Genomic DNA, 20,389 nt, shown 5'->3' with positions numbered 1-20,389 from the left:
GAATTTTCTAGCCAAATTCCAGAATCATCAGGTCAAGGAGAAAATACTGCAAGCAGCCAGAAAGAAACAATTCAAATATCATGGAACTAAGGTCAGAATCCCACAGGATCTTGAAGTTTCTACATAAAAAGATCAGAGGAAAAAAAAGATTAGAGGGACTGGAATACAATATTCCAAAAAGCAAAGGAGCTTGGACTACAACCAAAGATCAACTATCCAGCAAAATTGAGCATAATCTTTCAGGCAAGGAATTAAATTAAATAAATTAATTAAATAAGAGAATTCCAGACCTTCCTGATGAAAAGGCCAGAGCTCAATGGAAAATTTGATCTTTGAATACAAGACTCAAGAGATGCATAAAAAGGTAAACAGGGAAAAATATTAAAAAGAAAAAAACTTGTTATTCAACAAAGGCAAACTGTTTACAGCCCTATATGGGAGGATGACATTTGCTAATTTTGAGAATGGTATATTTAGCATGACATCTAAAAGGGATATACATAGAAAGAGGGTGTAAGTATAAATTAACTGATATGATGATTAAAAAAAAGTTAATTAAGGGATGAAAAGGGATTGTAATGGGAGAAGAGGTAAGGAGGAGGCAGAAAAGGATAAATTACATCACATGAAGAGGTACAAAAACATCTTATACTAGAGGGAAAGAGGGGAGGGAGAAGAGCAGTGTTTGAGCTTTACTCTCATTGGATTTGGCTCAAAGAAGGAATAACATACTCTGTTAAGTATGGAAATCAAACTTGCCCTACAGGCAGTAGGAGCGAAAAAGGGAAAGAAAAATTGGGGATTGTGGTTAAAAGAGAGGGAAGAAGTAGTAAGGGAAAAGGGTAAGATAAGGGGGGAGGCTGAAAGAAAGGGAATATGGAGGGAGGTGATGGTCAAAAGCAAAACTTTTGAGGAGGGGAAGGGAGAACAGTGAAATAAAAACATAAATGGGGGGCAGGGAGGGAAATGGGATGGAAAGAAAAGACACAGATAGTAATCATAACCGTGAATGTGAATGAGATGAACTCACCCATAAAATGGAGGTGGATAGCAGAATGGATTAAAAACCAAAATCCTACAATATTTTGTTTACAAGAAACACGTTTGAAACAGGGGGATACACACAGGGTAAAGGTAAAAGGCTGGAGTAGAATATATTATGTTTCAGCTCAAGTTAAAAAAAAAAAGCAGGGGTAGCAATCCTAATCTCAGACAAAGCAAAAACAAAGATAGATCTAATTAAAAGAGATAAGGAAGGAAACCATATCCTGCTAAAAGGCACCATAGACAATGAAGTAATATCATTACTTAACATATATGTGCTAAGTGGTATAGTATCCAAATCCTTAGAGGAGAAGTTAAGGGAATTACAGGAAGAAATAGATAGCTAAACTATACTGGTGGGGGACCTTAACCTCCCCATTTCTGAACTTGATAAATCTAACCTCAAAATAAACAAGAAAGAAGTTAAGGAGGTGAATAGAATTTTAGAAAAGGTAGATATGATAGACTACTGGAGAAAACTGAATGGGGATAAAAAGGAATATATTTTTTTTTCTCAGCAATACATGGTACATATACAAAAATTGACCATATACTGGGGCATAAAACCTCACAATCTAGTGCAGAAATGCAGAAATAGTCAATGAATACTTTTCAGATCATGATGCAATAAAAATTATTTGTAATAAAGGACCATGGAAAAATTGACTGAGAATTAATTGGAAACTAAATAATCTAATCCTAAAGAATGAGTGGGTCAAAGAACAAATTATAGAAACCATCAGTAACTTCATTCAAGAGAATAACAATAATGAGACAATATACCAAAATTTATGGGATGCAGCAAAAGCAGTTCTTAGGGGAAGTTTTATATCTCTGAATGCTTACATGAATAAAATAGAGAAAAAAGGAGGTCAATGAATTGGGCATGCAACTGAAAAAGCTGGAGAAAAAACAAATTGAAAACCCCCAATTAAATACCAAATTGGAAATACTGAAAACCAAAGGAGATATTAATAAAATTGAAATTGAGAAAACTATTGAACTAACAAATAAAATTAAGAGCTGGTTTTGTGAAAAAACCAATAAAATCAATAAACCTTTGGTCAATTTAATTTAAAAAAAAAGAAAGAAGAAAACCAAATTGCCACTATCAAAAATGAAAAGGATGAATTCACCTCCAATGAAGAGGAAATTAAAACAATAATTAGGAAATTATTTTGCCCAATTGTATGCCCATAAATTCAATAATCTTAGGGAAATGGATGAATATTTACAAAAATATAAATTGCCCAGATTAATAGAAGAGGAAGTAAAATAACCTCATCTAAATAACCTCATCTCAGAAAAAGAAATTGAACAAGCCATCAATGAACTCCCTAGGAAAATATCTCCAGGGCCAGATGGATTTACATGTGAATTCTATCAAACATTTAAAGAACAATTAATTCGCATACTTTATAGACTATTTGGGGAAAATAGGCAAAGGAGTCCTACCAAATTCTTTTTATGAGACAAATATGGTACTAATACCTAAACCAGGAAGAGTCAAAACAATTTCCCTAATGGATATTGATGCAAAAATTTTAAATAAAATATTAGCAAAAAGATTACAGCAACTTATCACAAGAACAATACACTAAGACCAGGTAGGATTTATTCTGGGAATGTAAGGCTGTTTCAATATTAGGAAAACTATCAGCACAATCATATCTACAACAAAACTAGCAGAAACTATATGATTATCTCAATAGATGCAGAAAAAGCTTTTGACAAAATACAACATCCATTCCTATTAAAAACACTAGAAAGCATAGGAATAAACGGAGTCTTTCTTAAAATAATAAGTAGCATCTACCTAAGACCATCAGCAAGCATTATATGTAATGAGGATAAGCTAGATGCATCTCCAATAAGATCAGGGGTGAAATAAGGATGTGCATTATCACCCCTCTTATTTAATTTGGTACTAGAAATGTTGGCTTTAGCAATAAGGGAAGAAAAAGAAAGTGAAGGAATTAGAACAGGCAAAGAAGAAACTATTTTATCACTCTTTGAAGATGATATGATGGTTTACTTAGAGAATCCTAGATAATCAAGTAAAAAACTACCTGAAATAATAAATAACCTTAGCAAAGCTGCAGGATACAAAATAAACCCACATAAATCCTTGGCATTCCTACATATTACTAACAAAGCCCAACAGCAAGAAATATAAAGAGAAATGTCATTTAAAGTTACTGTAGACACTATAAAATATTTGGGAATCTATCTGCCAAGAAAAACCCAGGACATATATGAACACAATTACAAAACACTTTTCACACAAATAAACTCAGACCTAAATAAATGGAAAAACATCAGTTGCTCATAGTTAGGCCAAGCTAATATAATAAAAATGACAATTTTACCTAAATTAATTTACTTATTCAGTGCCATAGCAATCAAACTAAAAAATTATTTTACAGAGGCAGATAAAATAACAACAAAATTCATCTGGAAGAACAAAAGGTCCAGAATATCAAGGGAATTAATGAAAAGAAATGCAAAGGAAGGTGGACTAGCCATACCAGATATTAAACTGTATTATAAAGCAGCAGTCATCAAAACTACTTGGTACTGGCTAAGAAATAGAGTGGTGGATCAGTGGAATAGGTTAGGTATACAAGACGCAGTAGCAATCTACTCCAGCTTCTGGGTTAAGAATTCACTATTTCAAAAAAACTGCTGGGAAAACTGGAAAATAGTATGGCAGAAACTGGGCATAAACCAATATCTTACACTGTATACCAAAATATAGTCAAAATGGGTTCATGATTTAGATATAAAGGCTGATACTATAAGCAATTTCGGAGAGCAAGGAATAGTTTACCTGTCAGATTTACAGAGAAGGGAAGAATTTATGACCAAGCAAGAGATACAGAGCATTGCAAAATGCAAAATGGATAATTTTGATTATGTCAAACTAAAAAGTTTTCATACAAACAAAGCCAATTCAACCAAGATGAGGAGGGAAGCAGAAAATTGGTGAAGAATTTTTACAACCAGTGTCTGACAAAGGCCTCATGTCTAAAATATACAGGGAACTGAGTCTAATTTATAGAAATATAAATCATTCCCCAATTGAAAAATGGTCAAAGGATATGAACAGGCAGTTTTCAGAGGAAGAAATTAAAGATATCTATAGTCATATGAAAAAATGCTCTAAATCACTCTTGATTAGAGAAATGCAAATCAAAACAACTCTAAGGTACCACATCTCTCCTGTCAGATTGGCCAACATGACAAAACAGAAAAATCATAAATTTTGGAGAGCATGTGAGAAAATTGGAACACTGTTACATTGTTGGTGGAGTTGTGAACTGATCCAGCCATTCTGGAGAGCAATTTGGAACTATGCCCAAAGGGCTATTAAGATGTGCATGCCCTTTGACCCAACAATACCACTTCTGGGGCTATATCCCAAAGAGATCATAGAAGTGGGAAATGGACTCATATGTACAAAAATATTTATTAGCAGCTCTTTTTTGTGGTGGCAAAGAATTGGAAACCAAGGGGATACCCATCAATTGGGGAATGGCTAAACAAGTTGTGGTATATGAATGTAATGGAATATTCTTGTGCTATAAGAAATGAGGAAGATATGGACTTCATAATAACCTGGAAAGACCTATGTGATCTGAGTGAAGGGAGCAGAACCAGAAGATCATTACACATGATTACAGACACATGGTATCTGTGATGACTAACTTTGATAGTCTTGGCTCTTCTCAGCAATACAAGGCTCAAAGACAGCTCCAAAGGACTCATGATGGAAAAAGCTATCTACATCCAGAGAAAGAAGTATGGAGTCTGAATGCAGATTGAGGCAAACTATTTGCTCTCTCTTTTTTCTTCTTTTTTGGTTTTGTTTCTTCTTTCTCATGATTCATTTCATTGGTTATAATTCTTTACAACTTGACTATTATGTAAATAAGTTTAATGTGAAGGTATAAGTAGAACCTATAGTGGATTACACACCATCTTGGGGGGCGGGGGGGAGGAGAGGAAGGGGGAGAAAATTTGGAACTCAAAAACTTTTAGAACTGAGTGTTGTAACCTAAATATAAAAAATAAAAAAACAAATTGCTTGTTATTATTGCTGTTGATTATCCCAGGAATTAGAATTCCTAGTAACAGCTCTACTTATTTATGTCCTTCCTAAAGTGTGGTGTACAGAACTGGACCCTATACTCCAAATATAGCCTGACCACATCAGTTTTTCTATAAATGTTAGAAAACATCTGTATAGAAATACTTAGAGTAGCTTTATTCAAAGTAGCAAAACTCTGGAAACAGCCAACATGCCCAGTAATTAGGGAATAGATAAAAAATGGTTTCATATAAATACTTTAATGGATTCACGATCATCACATTGTAAACATTACAGAGCAACCAGTACAGACCACAACCCATCTATGCCTTTGATATTTTCAAATATATAGAGATATTCTTTTCTATATCATGTCACAAATCCTCCAAAGAGAATAGCTGATATTCTGAAGATTGTCCTCTAGGTTTTGTAAATTTCACGGGTACCAGTACAGTACTTGTGCTCCCTAATGTCCATTTTTCACTTTTCTGGTGACTAGTTTCACTCCTTTTCTGACCTCATGTTTCTTGAATATTATCCTTTATGCCAGAGAGGGAGTATGGATCAATGGTTAGAATGCTGAAGTTGGGGTTCAAATCTCCATTCTGACACTTACTGTGGGACCAAGAGTGAGTCATTTAACTTCTCATAGCCTCTGTCAACTTTCTAAAACTTACCTATTGTGTTCTATATAGGTTATGATTTATACCATTGGAGGGAGGGCCTATGCTGATAACGATCACAAATTAGTGATGTACTGACATCCTTTATGTCAATTCTTGCGCACAGCTTATCACAGATATTGCAATCTACTCATGCTCACTATATGCTTCTCCATTGTCCTTTGAGTCACTCTAATTTTGATTCTTTGGAGATTACAATTTTCTATAGATTGTAGCTATCAGTCAATAAATCTACCAATCAATCAATGAGAATTTCTTAAGCTCTTACTATGTTGCAAGCATTGTGCTAGGTGCTGGGAGTAACAAAGAAAAAATTAGTCCCTACCCTCAAGGAGCTTACATTCTATCAGGGAGATGACATGTATGTAAATATACATACAACACAATGCAAGACAAAAATAAATAGGAAGTTACTAGAAGCTGGATGATAAGGAAAGATTTCCTGTAGAATGAAGCACTCAGGCAGAATTTTAAAGAAAAAATGGATTCTAAAATGTAGAGATGAGGAGGGAGTGTGTTCCAGATATAACAGAGACTTTTCTGGACCCCAATGTCTGAAGACCATGTATGGTACATTTCACTTCTCCTTCAGGGTGCTCTGGTATTTTTAAATAGTATTTTATTTTCCCCCAAATGTATGTTGAGACAATTATCATTTATTTTTACAATATTTTGAGTTCCAGATTTTTCTCCCTCCCCTCCCCTCTTCCTAAAATTTGACATTTTGATGTAGGTTATATAAGTGTAGTTATGTAAAACATATTTCCATATTAGTTATAGTTCTAAAAGAAGAAACAAAACAAAAAACCATGAAAAAAATAAAGTAAGTGAAAAAAAGTATGCTTCAATCTGAATTCAGAATCCATCAGTTCTTTATCTGGATGTGGTTAGCATTTTCTATCATGGGACCATTTTATTTGTCTTGGATCACTATGTTGTTGAAAAGAGCTAAGTCATTCATAGTTGATCATCATACAAAGTTGCTGATACTATATACAATGTTTTCCTCATTCTGCTCATTTCACTATGCATCAGTTCATACGAGTCTTTCCAGGTTTTTCTGAAATCTGTCTGCTCATCATTTCTTGTTGCACAATAGCATTCCATTATGTTATATACCTCAACTTGTTCAGCTATTCCCAAATTGGTGGGCATGCCCTTAGTTTCTAATATTTTGCCACCACAAAAAGGGCTGTATAGACATTTTTGTATACGGAGGTCCTTTTCCTCCTTTTTTTAAAGATCTGTTTGGGATACAGACTTAGTGGTATTTGCTGGATCAAAGGGTATTCACAGTTTAGTTGTCCTCTGTGCATAGTTCCAAATTGCTCTCCAAAATGGTTGGATCAGTTCACAAATCCACCAAAAGTACATCAGTGTCCTAATTTTCCCATAAACTCTCCAACATTTATCATTTTCTTTTTTTGTCATATTAACCAATCTGATAGGTGTGAAGTGATACCTCAGAGTTGTTTTCATGTGCATTTCTCTAATTAAAAGTGATTTTGAGCACTTCCTCATATGATTATAGATAGCTTTGATTTCTTCATCTGAAAACTGCCTGTTCATATTCCTTTGATATCCTCAAATATACAGAGAACTGAGTCAAATTTATAAGAATACCAAACCATTTCCCCAATTGATAAATGGTGCTCTGGTATTTTAAGGGAGCTGGAGGAGTGTGTCCAGTCTCTCTGCCATTGGTTCCAGCCTCCACTGACGGTGTTCCTTCAGTTTTATAGGTTCCCTGTGCCTCAATTTCGTTTAACCACTTAGCGGTCAGGTTAGGTTTAAAAACAGAATATTTACATCAAAGATAGAGCAAGAACACACATACAAATATTCCCCCAGTGCCTGAAAGCCCAATCCCCTCCCTTCCCCACCTCAGTCTCTGGACTCTCTTAGGAAGAAACCTTGTTGGAAAAAAAAAAAACCTTTAAGGTTCTGTTTTACTCTAATAAGTTATTAAGGATGGTTACTAGAACTTACAGAAGTTTTTGCTAAGAGTTAGAAAAAGCCAGCTAATGTGGAAGGAAAGAAGTCCTACTACTTATCACATTTAAGGGAAGTCTGTGTAGCTTAAAAAAGCAATTCTCAAAGGAAAATGGAGAGACAGGGGCAATAAACAAAGGTATTAAGACTGTATTCTGCTCCTTCCCTCAAACAGAGGCAGAAACAGCCACTTCCTAAAGTAGAGCCACACATAGATTCCCAACACTGGGGCCAGTATTCATGTTTACGAAGTAGGATAGGGAAATATAGGAACTAAATATAATCAGAGATACCGTCAGAGGGACTGCATGATAGTCTTTAAGCCATGGCAGGAGAAGGGAGTGCACAGTGGCCTTGGAAAAAAGATACTCCCAGTATTCGGTGCATAGTTAAACCAAGCTCCCACCAGTTCAATGGTTGGGACTTTTAGAGCTGCTATCACTCCATGTATCAGTCCAAGTCAGGGATCAGTGTAGCTTCAGTAAACTGAAGAAGGCCAGATATTTTACAGGGAGGAGAGGGGCCCCATTCAGGCATATCTGATCTGTTTCCAACTTATGATGTCATAAAAGGGGGCACCAATTAATTAAAAATCCACAAATACATAAATATGGAAGTTTTCAGGCATAGATGGTTATGAGGGGAGAGAGAGAGAGAGAGAGACAGAGAGAGAGGGAGAGACAGAGAGAGACACACACACAGAGACAGAGAGAGAGACACAGAGACACACACACACAGAGCGAGAGCGAGAGAGAGAGAGAGAGAGAGAGAGAGAGAGAGAGAGAGAGAGTGTGTATGTCTAGGGATGTTCAAAAAAGGACAAGGAGTGAATAAATACCAAGCAGAAAAGGAAGACATCTTTAGAGAAGAGACAACCCGTTGCCAGAAAGACTAGTTCCAAAAGACCGGAGAGTTTTCTGGACTACAACAGTACATTCACTGACAGACTGGCTATTCCTGTAAACAACTTTGGGACTAGATACAACCCTGTTCAACCAGACCCACCTAGGCACACAACCCCTGTGTTTACCAAAATTACATTTGCCAAAATGTTGAAGTTAAAAGAATACATAACCTGTCATGAAAACCCAGTGAAGTGAAACATTGAAACAATAACAAAGAGGAGGAAGTAAGCCCCACACTCAGAATGTCACCATCATTCAAGCATGGGGTAGTAGATTCAAGATTACAAGCCTCCTTCTTAATTAATTGTAGGATATGGAAGAATAGAAAAAATATTAGGCCAGAGTACATCTTTAAGGGGACCTGTTCCCTCAACTGCATATCCACAGTAGTGAAGAGATGGAGCCAAAAAGAGGCCTTTGATTTCATTCAAATTGCCTTCAGAGGAAGACATCCCGCTACTAAAATCTTCCTTGGCCAGCATCATCTCACTGTTGGGCTTTTTGCTTCCCATCTACTTTGGATTGTTTATCACAAGCTCAGGTGCTGCTAGAATGTCTATCTAGATCAGAGGTTCTTAACTTTTTGTGTGTCATGGACACCGTTGACAGTCTGGCAAAACCTATAGACCCGTTCTCAAAATGATGTCTTAGATGCACAAAATATAACACATTGGATTACAGAAGAAAAAAACCAATTGTACTGAAGTGCAGTTATCAAAATATTTTTAAAAATCACAGTTCCCCTGAAGTCTATAGACCCCTCAAGTGGTGGACCCCAGGATAAGAACCCCTGCTCCAGTCATACATAATTACATTGGACCCCATATTCCTTAATATTCTTCTGAGTTTGGAAAAAGTCTGGATTGAGAATATCTAAGCCTAGAACATTCCACTGGGGACAATTGCCTCTTTTGTCTACTAGATAAGGGCTGCCGCGTCAAGGGAGTACAAGAATGGGAAATGAACCATGGGTTATTAAAAGATTTCTTCCTCAGGCTTTGCACTCCCATGTAGACTACCCCTACAATAATAATTCTTAACAATAATTTGATCTTTTAAAAATAGGAGTGTTTAACCCAATATATGACACCTAAAAACCCCCAAATCACATAAACCACAAACTTACATCCTATCCCCATGAATTGACAGCAGATGGGTTAACCTTTGCAGATAGTTCTTCAAGCAGAGAGCAAAAGTCTATATAGATAGAATAGTAACTTGAATTGGCACATTGAACTAAGATACACTCAGAACCTCTGACCCAAAATGAGTCCTATTGTACTTCCTTCTATATCTGCCTCTCTCTCATGGTAGCCACATAGCCAAGGGCAAAAGTTACAGATGAGGTTTGCCATCTGCATGAAAGGCAGGGTATGCAGGTTGAGAGGGGGACAATTTTTACCTTGGGAGCTCCCTGCACTGATGAAATTACAGGTCCAGAGTAAAATAAATACCATCTATGGACTTCTTTTTGTATTCTCTGGCTTCATCTGGAATTTTATTCCCTCTTTTGTTTCTATTCATTTAATTTGTTATTTGTTGTCGTTATGTGAAAAGTAATCAGGGAGACATCTATGTAGCTGATGAACTAACTTAGCCTCTTTCTTCAAAGCAGTCAACAATAAGTATCTTTAAACCCACCTTAAGTATATGATCAGCTATCCCTAATTACAGTTATCCTAATTCATTGGAGTCATGCTTGGACTTTACTGTACTGGAAGGGAGATAGGGAGAAATTCTAATGACCTTTCAACCAAGATAGTCTTAAGTGTCCCTATTAAAGTACAATATGGCCTCACTGTCTTCTTCCTTTCTTGGACCTCATTTTTAAAAATTATCCTTCACAATTTAATTTTTTAAAGCTATGTTTAGCAAGAAATTTCACTTTTATTGTTTGCCCTTTATTCTGCCACAAAGCCCTTCAGGCTTGGGAAAGAGTAGAAACAAGAGAACATGCCCAGGGATTGCTATCAAATAAGCTGTTCATAGGTAATAATCACCTAGTTCCAGCCGTAAAGCAGACTAAATTCTTTACTGCTAAGAATCCAGATAGAATAGAATCTGCACAGAGCAAATAAAAGATTCTTAATTAAATCAGCATGCAAAAAGAACATACAAGGTGTCTTTCAATCTCCTCATTCTTGTCTGCTTTTTTTTTAACTTCTCATCTGATACTTCTTCCTTTATTTCTTCCTCCTGCCTTCCTGTTCCGGGAATTATCCTATTCCTGTTCTTGTAAGAAATTATTGCCTTTTATAGAATCACCTTTTGGTGATCTATTTCATTTACCACAAGAATGTATTTAGCATCTATTCTATGATTTAGCCTTTGAGGGAAGTTCAATGACAGATAAAACCAGTTCCTGAGCCTCATGGAGAATACAGTCTAATAATTAGTACAAATGAGTATAGTTCCACAGGTTCTTCCATAACCATCTGAGTTTATTTGAAGATGCAAAATCTATCTGATTCTGTGACCCTGACTTAGGGCTAACATAGGATCAAAGCAATGACTAGGAAGGGAGAATCTAATTGAATGCTTTACCCTACAAGGAGGACCATTGCCAAAGAGAAGGGAAATTTGTGCGAGTGAGATATTTAAAGGGAAGCTGACAAGCCCTTAGAAGAAGGCAGAGCTTGGCCTGTTGCTGGATTAGGACTCATATTGGGACATAGGCACAGCTGGGACTGATATAGAACCTATGAGAGGATGGTAAAAATGGAGGTGAAGGAACATCTTCATTGTTTCTGGATATTCTTAAGGCAGAAGCAGAAGTTTATGGGATGTTAAATTCTGGCCCACTCTCTAGCACGGAGAGAGTGGCCCAGTTCTGATCCTCTCACCCAGAAAGTCTGTCCCCAGCTGTAGCCCAAAGGCCTCTTTGCCTGGAGAAAAAGGTTCATTCCATGCTATCACGGAGACTAGAAGCACCAATTGTCTAGGGACCCTGGTGGTTGGGGCCTGCTTCACTCCCTGTTCTTTATCAAGCCATTTGGGTTTACCTGATGTTAGGTCTGAAGCATCCAGACTTGACCATAAAGGCTCGGTAGGCTTACCATTCTCACTCTCATTGTCTCATTACTCCTCCCCCCTTCACTCCAGGAACAATTCTACTCTTGGCTCTAGCCCAGGATTTGCCCCCAAAGGGAGAAAGTAAAAGAGATACTCAATGTACAGACAGGAATAGGGTTTAAGACAGGTGATTTATTCCTACTTGAAGGAAGCAATGATAAGCTTAAGAAAATTATAGCATGCATTAGAAAATTAATAGAAAAAAATCAGTAGCTTGATTTATTACAAGTACAGTCAGTTTAGAGGCTAATATTCAAGCTTCTTTGAAGCTTAAAAAGTTTTTGCAAGGCTACTAATTAGCTATCTTACATCTCTACTCTTCATTGTCAGATCAAATACAGTGAGGGTCTGGAGGCACAAAGTGAGGAAAGAGAGAAAGAGTTTCTGTCCCTGCTGGAGGGCCATACCATCTTAGGGGTACCTTAGCTTTCCCTATCCTTGCCTTTTGTTGTCCTAACTGGTTTTTGAAACTCTGCTCAGCCCCAGAGTCTTGGGGTTGAAAGTATGGTTAAGTCACCCTGTGAAGGAAGGAGAATCAATCAATAATTAATAAACATCTATTAAGCATCTACTGTGTTCTAGGCACTGTGCAAAGTGCTAGAGATATTGAAAAATAGAAAAAGATGGTTCTGCCCTTAAGGAATTTACAGTTGAATGGAGGAGATGGCATGCAAACAAATATATACAAAGAGAGCTTTATATGATATAAATAGGAAATAATTAACAGCCTTAGAATTAAGAGAGGTTGGGGAAGGCTTCCTGTAGAAGGTAGGATTTTAGTTGGGGCTTAAAGGAAACCAGAGGGGTCAGTTTAGTTGGAGTGGAAGAGGGAGTGTGTTCCAGGCATGCAGAACAGCCAGAGAGAATGCAGGCAGTCAGAGAAATGGAGTGTCTTGTTCATGAAACAGTTCAGAGGCCAGTGTCACTATGTTGAAGAGTATGTGTCTGGGAGTAAGGTATTAGAAGACTGGAAAGGTAGGAGGAGGCTAGGTTATCAAGGGCTTGAATACTAAATAGAGCATTTTTTATTTGGTATTGGATGCAATAGGAAGCCACTGGATTTTATGGGGGGAGGGGTATGATCTGACCTGCATTTTAGGAAAAGTACTTTAGTGATTGAATGGAGGATGGATTGGAGGGGGAAGAGACTTGAGGCAGGGAGACCCATCAGTAGGTTATTCCAGTAATCAAGGTATGTGGTAATGAGGGCCTGCACTAGAGTGAAAAGAGTTACTTTAGGAAACCTATGAAGATAGACTGGCCTGGGGAAAAGAAAATGCTTCCCCAGGCCCACAGCCTCTCAGACTACTCTGACTGAGGAAGGTAGGGAGATGGTGGTGGCATTTGAGGAAGGTCAAGGTAGAGGAGGAATCCAGCCCTGTAAGCTCTGCTAAAAGGCTATTTTTTCATGGAAATGTTTTTGCCTCCCTACTCCCCAGAGCTTCTCTTTCTCTCATAGCTTTGAGTTCCCAAGATACTTAAATTTTCCCTGCTAATAGAGGGGACTCAAGATTAGGGGTCAGGGTACACCTGGAAGGATTGAAGGGACATTGTCCCTGGGTATGGGGACTATAGGTATGTGACACCTTGTTCAATCTACAATAACTTTAAGAAAGGTTTTATTGATTCTGTTTATTTTTTTAACACCCCCTCATTTCCTGATATAGTACCCTCTATCCACTAAGTTCTTTCTAATAAAGAAAAACAACAAAACAGTTAAGCTAAGCTATTTGACACAATGATCAAGTCTATAATCACCCCCCCATATTTGCTACCCATAGTCTTTGAAGGAACTTTATCCTCAGGTGTAGGAACCACAGGTATGTGCTACCTTGTTCAACCTACAATAACTTTAAAAAAGGTTTTATTGATTCTGGTTTTTTTTACACCACCATCATTTGCTGATATATTCTACTCTATCCACAAAATTCTCCTTTATAATAAAGAAAAACAATAAACTAGTTAAGCTCTGCTAAACTATTTGACACAACGATCAAGTGTGTAATGATACCTCATATTTACTCCCCATAGTCTTGCTTCCTGCTACTGAGTAGGAAGGAGGAATAGTTCATTATCTGTCCTCTGGAACCAATATTGGTCATCATACTATCTGACATCAGCTTCCTTCTTTTATTGTTGTTTTCATTTATATTACTGTCATCAACATACATACTGTTCTCTTGGTTTTGTTCTTTTCCACCTGCATCAGTTCCCACAATTCTGACCATATTTCTCTGGCTTCACATATCTGTCATTTCTTACAATACGTTCATATACCATAGTTCACGCATTCACTTCACAGTCCATAGGCACCTAGTTTGTTTCCAGTTCTTGTTACCACAAGAGTATGGTATGTATACATACATACATGTGTATGTACACACAAATTTGTATGTGCATACACACATATAGAAAAAGAGAGTCCCACATGCTACCACCACCTTCAAAAATGCCAGAGAGAGAATATTTGGCTTCACAACAATTCATGTGAAAAAGACCTAGTTGATTTAGTGGTGAACTTGCTCAGTGAGGCAACAACGTGACGTGGCAGTCAAAAGTTACTTCAATCATGGGTTGCATTAACAAGAGTCTTGAACAAGGAAAGTTATATTTCTTTTGTCCTCTGCCTTAATCAGACCAACTCAGGAGTATTGTGTTCAGTTTTGATAGAATCCTAATAAAGCTGCCCCCAGACCCAATATCCTAACTTTCTTTTGGGCCCCACTGAACAGCAGGGATGTCCTGATTTAATCAAACAATCTGGCTTTAATCATACCACAGGCCCCCAGACTCAATATAGCCATTGCCCCTAGATAGACGCTGCTCCTAAGTCCAATTCACATATTTGAACAGGTGTGTTCTTGTACTCAACCACAATCACATCATCCATTTAGCTCAAGACAGGACCACAATACCTAACTAACCATCTTGACCAGACAGGATCACAATAACTAGCCAATCCAAAAGCAGCATGACCAGGATGTTTGACCACCAAACCATAGAAAGGACCCCTCCCCTATTACCTAACACCTTAATAAACTCCTCCTGCCTTTTTAAAATTCATAATTTTTGTTGTGTAATCAGCCTCATTACACTATAAATTTGCCTGTGTTGTCTTACTAAATTGCTGGTTCCTCTTGGAACCTAACCCACTTCTGAGGGGTGTCAATCCTCAATAAATGTCTATAGTTGGATTAGAGGTGGTCTAACTCTGAATTCTTTGAGATGGTACCAACACAACATAGCACGAAACTGCAACAGTTTGGTGTGCTACACTTTAGAGAGGATGTTGACAATCTGTAGCATGTCCAAAGGAGGGTAACCAGGAGGGTAAGGGGACTTGAAACCATACCCTACAAGGATCAGTTTAAGGAACTGAGAAAAGACTTACAAAGACATGACAGCTGTCTTCAAGTATTTGAAGGGGCACAATGTTGGATGATGGAAGGACTACGAGCAGGAGATTTGAGCTCAATCTAAGGAAAATGAGAGCTATCCAGAAGTAGAAAGAGTTTTGTCTAGACCTTTCTTTGGAGGTAGTGAGCTCCCCATCCTTGGAAGTCTTCAAGCACAGTTTGGGTGACCACTGGTAAGAGGATTTCTGCTTATGTATATGTTGGACTAAGTAACCTCTGAGATTTCTTCTATCTCAAATTTTATGCTTCTATGATCTTATGATCTAATGCTTATAGATTTTCTATTTCTAATTTTTATACTTATTGAATATCTGAACAAAACTGTTATACAAATTAGAACATCACCAATTGTGTTATATGAGAAAAAAATAATGAAAATAATTTAGGAAACTGGATTTTTAGAGCCAGAAAGGACCTTATACATCATGGAAAGAGTATTAGATTTGGAGTCAGAGGCTCTGAGTTCAAATTCTCACTCTTACATTCACTACTTGTGTGACCTTGGGCATGTTACTTTGAACTAATTTGTTCATCTCTAAAATGAGGGGCTTGAACTAATGGCTTTTAAGATAACCTCCCATTTCTCATGGAAGGACCAACATATGGTCCTAAGATCCCATGAACTCCTAATTTTGTAGGTAAGCAAACTAAGACCCAGAGAGGCTTAATAATTTGTTCTACTTGATTTGAAACTCTATGTGGATAGGGATTGAATTTTATCTAAGTTTTTTATCTTAACTAATACCTAGAGCAGTGATCTGTAGATAATAAGCACTTAATGGATTTTTTTTTCATTTATGCAACTGCATAGTGGAGGAGTCAGAATTATATCAGGTGTTTATCTACTATACCATGTCTTGAATTCTCATACAAATTGGAAAATCACATTCAACTTACAGCTTTCTGATCCCACAGCATAGCATAAACAACCTAACCATACTTTCTAATTTACTTTGGAATGTATGAAGTTCATGATTTTGATTTTTTTAGGGAAGGGGCAAAGATTTTCCTTTCTGGTTGTACTTAGCTGCATTCCCTGAATGCTACTCTTCCTAGAAGTCCAGAGGTAGGATGAGTAGGTAGGTACAGTAGAAAGAGAGCAGGCTTTGAAGTCGGGGACCCTGCATTTAAATCCTGCGTTGGAAGTTTACGACCTGTGTGACCTTGTGCTATTTATTTCAACTCCCTCAGCCTCGGTTTTCAGTGTTTTACATACATTATTTCGTTTTAGTCTCACAACAACTCTTTGAAGTAGATAATATAATTTAAAGGTGAGGAAACTGAATCTCAGGAAGGTTGTGACATGATTATGATTACACAGCTAATAAGTATCCAAAATACAATTTAGACCTAGGTTTTCCCGACTTCAAAACCATCATTTGATCTATTGTGACAGGCTGAATATTCACTCTTCCCGACCCACCTGAAGTACCAGCTCCCTTACAGAGAAATCAGTAGTAGTCTAATGCATAGTGATGGATTCGAAGTCAGAAAGATCTAGTTTCAAATTCTGCCTTTGACATTATGTGTATGACCACTGGCAAATCTCTTTGCCTCTAGGAGCCTCGGTTTCCTCAAAATGGGGATAATCAATACCTGTCATGGAGTTGTTATAAGACGCATCTGGGATATCGTATATAAGTATGCAAACTTTAAAGCCGCGCCCACAGGCTCCTCATGTCAGCGCCACTTTCTTTGCACTTGGGGCTCTGCCGGGCAGGTCGGACACTTCCCCCAGCAAAGTATTTCCAACTCCCAGCTCCGGCTGTATCCCTCCTGGCGCGGCCCCTGGGCTGTGCACGCGGTCATTACAAGAAACTAAAGTAGGTTTTTCCCCGCTCTTCTACTTTGCAGCAGTTACGAGGGAATTTGTGGTTGGTGACGCGCAGCCTTAAGAGCCACCTGCAGCGCTTGGCGCGCCAGACTGGGGAGGGATCTGCGGGCTCCGGGCCCGCAGCCGCCGGCCTGGGGGACCCCTGTGGCACGGGAGGCCATGCTGGTGTTCTGGCTGCAAGGCGGCCGCGGCCAGCTCCGACTACTCGGTAAGGACCTCCCCTAGCAGAGCCACGGTCCCAACCTCCTTCCTTCACTCTCCCTCCTTCCTTCACTCCACCGCCGCTGGCTCTCCTTTCTTTCTCTCCTGCCCACTTTTTGCCTGCCTCCTCAGTCCCCATGCGCACTCTCTATCCAGCTCCATTTTGCGCTCTCTTTCAATCGTTCTGCCACACTCCTTTGCCTTCCTTTCTTCCCTGATTTTCTGGCGTCTTCCTTGCCCCTCCTCTTTTTCACCCGACCCTCCTCATCCGGCCTTCTCCTTCCCCCTCCAATCGCTTCGAACTTTTCCTGTGTTTCTTGCTTTTCCCTTTCGTTCATTCCCTTTCCTTCCTCTGGAACTCACGCCTCTTGCTCTTTACTCCATCCCTAAGCGGCGTACTCTGATTCCCGGCCATCTCATCTCCAGTCCCGTTCCGTTTAACTCCCCCCGCCCCCCATCCTCCCGTCAGTCCCCAGAGAAACTCCGATCTCTCCCGGGTCCACACCCGCCTGGGGGCACTGTGTGGCCGCGGGAGTTTGGCGTCCGGGGTCTGGTGGGAGAAATCGGACTCCGAGGTCGGGGCGAACTAGCAGCGGATGGTCTCGCCAACCCTTCACGGGAGGGTACAACGGGGGCGTTGCGCAGGGGCATCCATCTCTCCCTGATGGTTTTGGTAATGGAACGAATGTGGGGGAAACGTGTTCTCAGCACTCTTTCACCCCCGACAAAAAAAATTCTTCAAGAAAAAAAAAGATTAAAAAAACAATTATCAGGCAGTGAAAAGGCTTTGTATAAATAGAAATTAAAAAGCATACAATTATAATTTAAATATTAGATTATTGTTCCTCCAAATCCCGGTAGTTTTACTCGAGCTAGGTGAAGTAGCTGTAATGGAAAAGGGTTTGGAGCTGGTTTTGGATTGTCTACTATCTGACTGTCTCTTATTTTTCTGGACCTCAGTTTCCTCATCTGTGAAATAAGGAGGTTGGACTAGACTAGAACATCTCCAAAGTCTTTTGCAGCTTTAAAACACAGGTTTTAGAGGGAGGGTTCTTTTAAAGACCTTGAAGTCTGCATCTCAAAAAACAAAACAAAACCCAAAAAACTTTGTTTCTGTCATTTTCCTCAGAAAACTGTGAACATCTACCAAAATCTTTTTCCAGTCCACCACAAACCTCAGCAGTTAAACTCAGGTTGAGACCTTAGAGAAAGGGAAGAGAGCTATTGACAAACCCTGCTCTCAAAGATTGATGCGCCCCCCCCCCCATGTTCAGTAAAAGATCTGCTGAATTAAAATGCTTCTTGGGAGTGAGATGAATTAATTCTTCCAGAACATCTGGATTCAATTCAACAAATGTTAAGTGATTATTGAGAGGTTGCGTTGTAGTGTGGATAAAAGGTTTGTTTTACTCTGAAGATCTATCTACTCAATCCTGATAGAGTGCAAAGAGCATTTGTTGTCAGAAAGCATTGGTTTCAGTCCTGCCTCTGACTCATATTAATTGTATAACCATGAGAAAGTCACTTAACTTCTTAATGCCCCAGAAAATTCTCTTTAAAAAACAACTACTAAAATAGAGATGAATTGCCAATCTTCATAGATCTTGGAATTTGCACACTGGGATTTCGCCACATTGACGAAATCATAGGTCCAGACCAAGTGACAACAAGTACTACTACTACAACTACAACTACCACTACAATGACTACTACTACTACTGTAACAACTACTACTACTATACCACCACCACCACCACCACCACCACCACCACCACTACTACCACTACCACTACTACTACCACTACTACTACTACTACCACTACTACTACTACTACCACTACTACTACTACTACTACTACTACTACTACTACTAATCATAGTAATACCACTTGCCAGCCTTTGTGGTTATTTTGTGGGGGTTCAAAATAGTAGCCCTTGTCCTCAAGGATCTTAAAATCTAGTTGGGAAGGGGTGGTGGTGAGATGCACAAAGATTTTAGTTAGAAAAATGATTAAGTGCATAACAGAATGGACTGTGATTTAAGGAAGGAAGAACTAGTTGAGCCCTGGCATTGGAATGTGAGCAGTCAGAAAGAGAAACAAGGAAGAGTGGGATACTTGATCTTGAGCTGGGGCCTTGAAGGAGAAGGATTTCAATAGTTGGAGATAGGGAAGAGGTACATAAGGCTATAAGGTAAATGGTAGCCTAATTGTAATGCCAGGCAAAGGAATTTATATTTTATTTACTGGTTAGAAGAATATTAAAGCTAGAAGGGGCCTTAGGTTATTTAGATTCTCATTTTATAAATGAAGAAACTGAGGTTCAGAAAAATAAAGTGGTTTGCTTATGGTCACCCCAGTAGTACATGGAGGAGCCAGGACTCCCAGAGAAGCCTTTTGACTGCTTTTCTAGTTCTCTTTCAACAGTACTAGGATTGAGTAGGTAGATAGTGGTGAGCTGCTGAAAGGTTTTGATCTAGGGAGTGATATGATTTGACCAAGGCATTAAAAAGATTTGGAGACTATTTAGAATTCTTGGGAATAAGCCATTTATAGAAAGTTTTCCTTGAATAAATTAATTGGCTATGTTTTACTTCCACAAAGTGAACATGAGTTGAAATCCAGCCGTAGACACTTCATAACTGTGTGACTCTGGGCAAGTCACTTAACCTCTATTTGCCACAGTCCCCTCAACTGTAAAATGGGAAACCATAAAAACTCAAGTTGGAAGGTATCTCTAAAAGTTATCTAGTCCAAGAATATTTTTATTTATTTTAGAAGACCAGATCAATCTAACCAATTATTTTTATATTGTTTATATCTCAATTTTTGTGTGCAAAGAACTTGTCTTTGGTAGATGGGTGTGATGTCAGGGGCATCATCCCGTTTCTCTTCAAAATACCTCCTGCCCCCGTAATAGCTGGAATTCCATCTTTAGATCTTACCTTTGGTTCCCCAAATTAAGTGTTAATTCCTCTAGGAAGAGGCAAGTCTGTTATTAGATATTTATGCCTTTATCTGAGAAAATTTCAGAACTTTTTCTGAAAATAAGTTTTCATGATGAGGAATGGAGAAAGACCATGAGAATTCTAGCCATAAGCAAATAGGCTTTTAAAGTGTTGGTTGGAGAGACAGGAAGCAAACTTAGCAGAT

At 38.5% G+C, this 20,389-nt stretch overlaps 1 protein-coding gene across 1 annotated transcript in view; it reads left to right on the top strand.

Moving 5' to 3' along the window:
- The first annotated feature begins 16,781 nt into the window (after positions 1 to 16,781).
- FLT3 (fms related receptor tyrosine kinase 3) overlaps positions 16,782 to 20,389 on the top strand; it is an 83,086-nt gene continuing 79,478 nt past the window's right edge. The window contains exons 1-3 of the mRNA XM_036744002.1: positions 16,782 to 16,922; positions 17,057 to 17,244; positions 17,664 to 17,910. Of these exons, the coding sequence (XP_036599897.1) occupies positions 16,782 to 16,922; positions 17,057 to 17,244; positions 17,664 to 17,910 (576 nt within the window). The remainder of the gene's footprint in view (positions 16,923 to 17,056; positions 17,245 to 17,663; positions 17,911 to 20,389) is intronic.

Source organism: Trichosurus vulpecula, chromosome 2, assembly GCF_011100635.1.
Source record: "Trichosurus vulpecula isolate mTriVul1 chromosome 2, mTriVul1.pri, whole genome shotgun sequence".
Taxonomy (NCBI): Eukaryota; Metazoa; Chordata; class Mammalia; order Diprotodontia; family Phalangeridae; genus Trichosurus; species Trichosurus vulpecula.
This window is presented reverse-complemented; position numbering and strand designations above follow the sequence as displayed.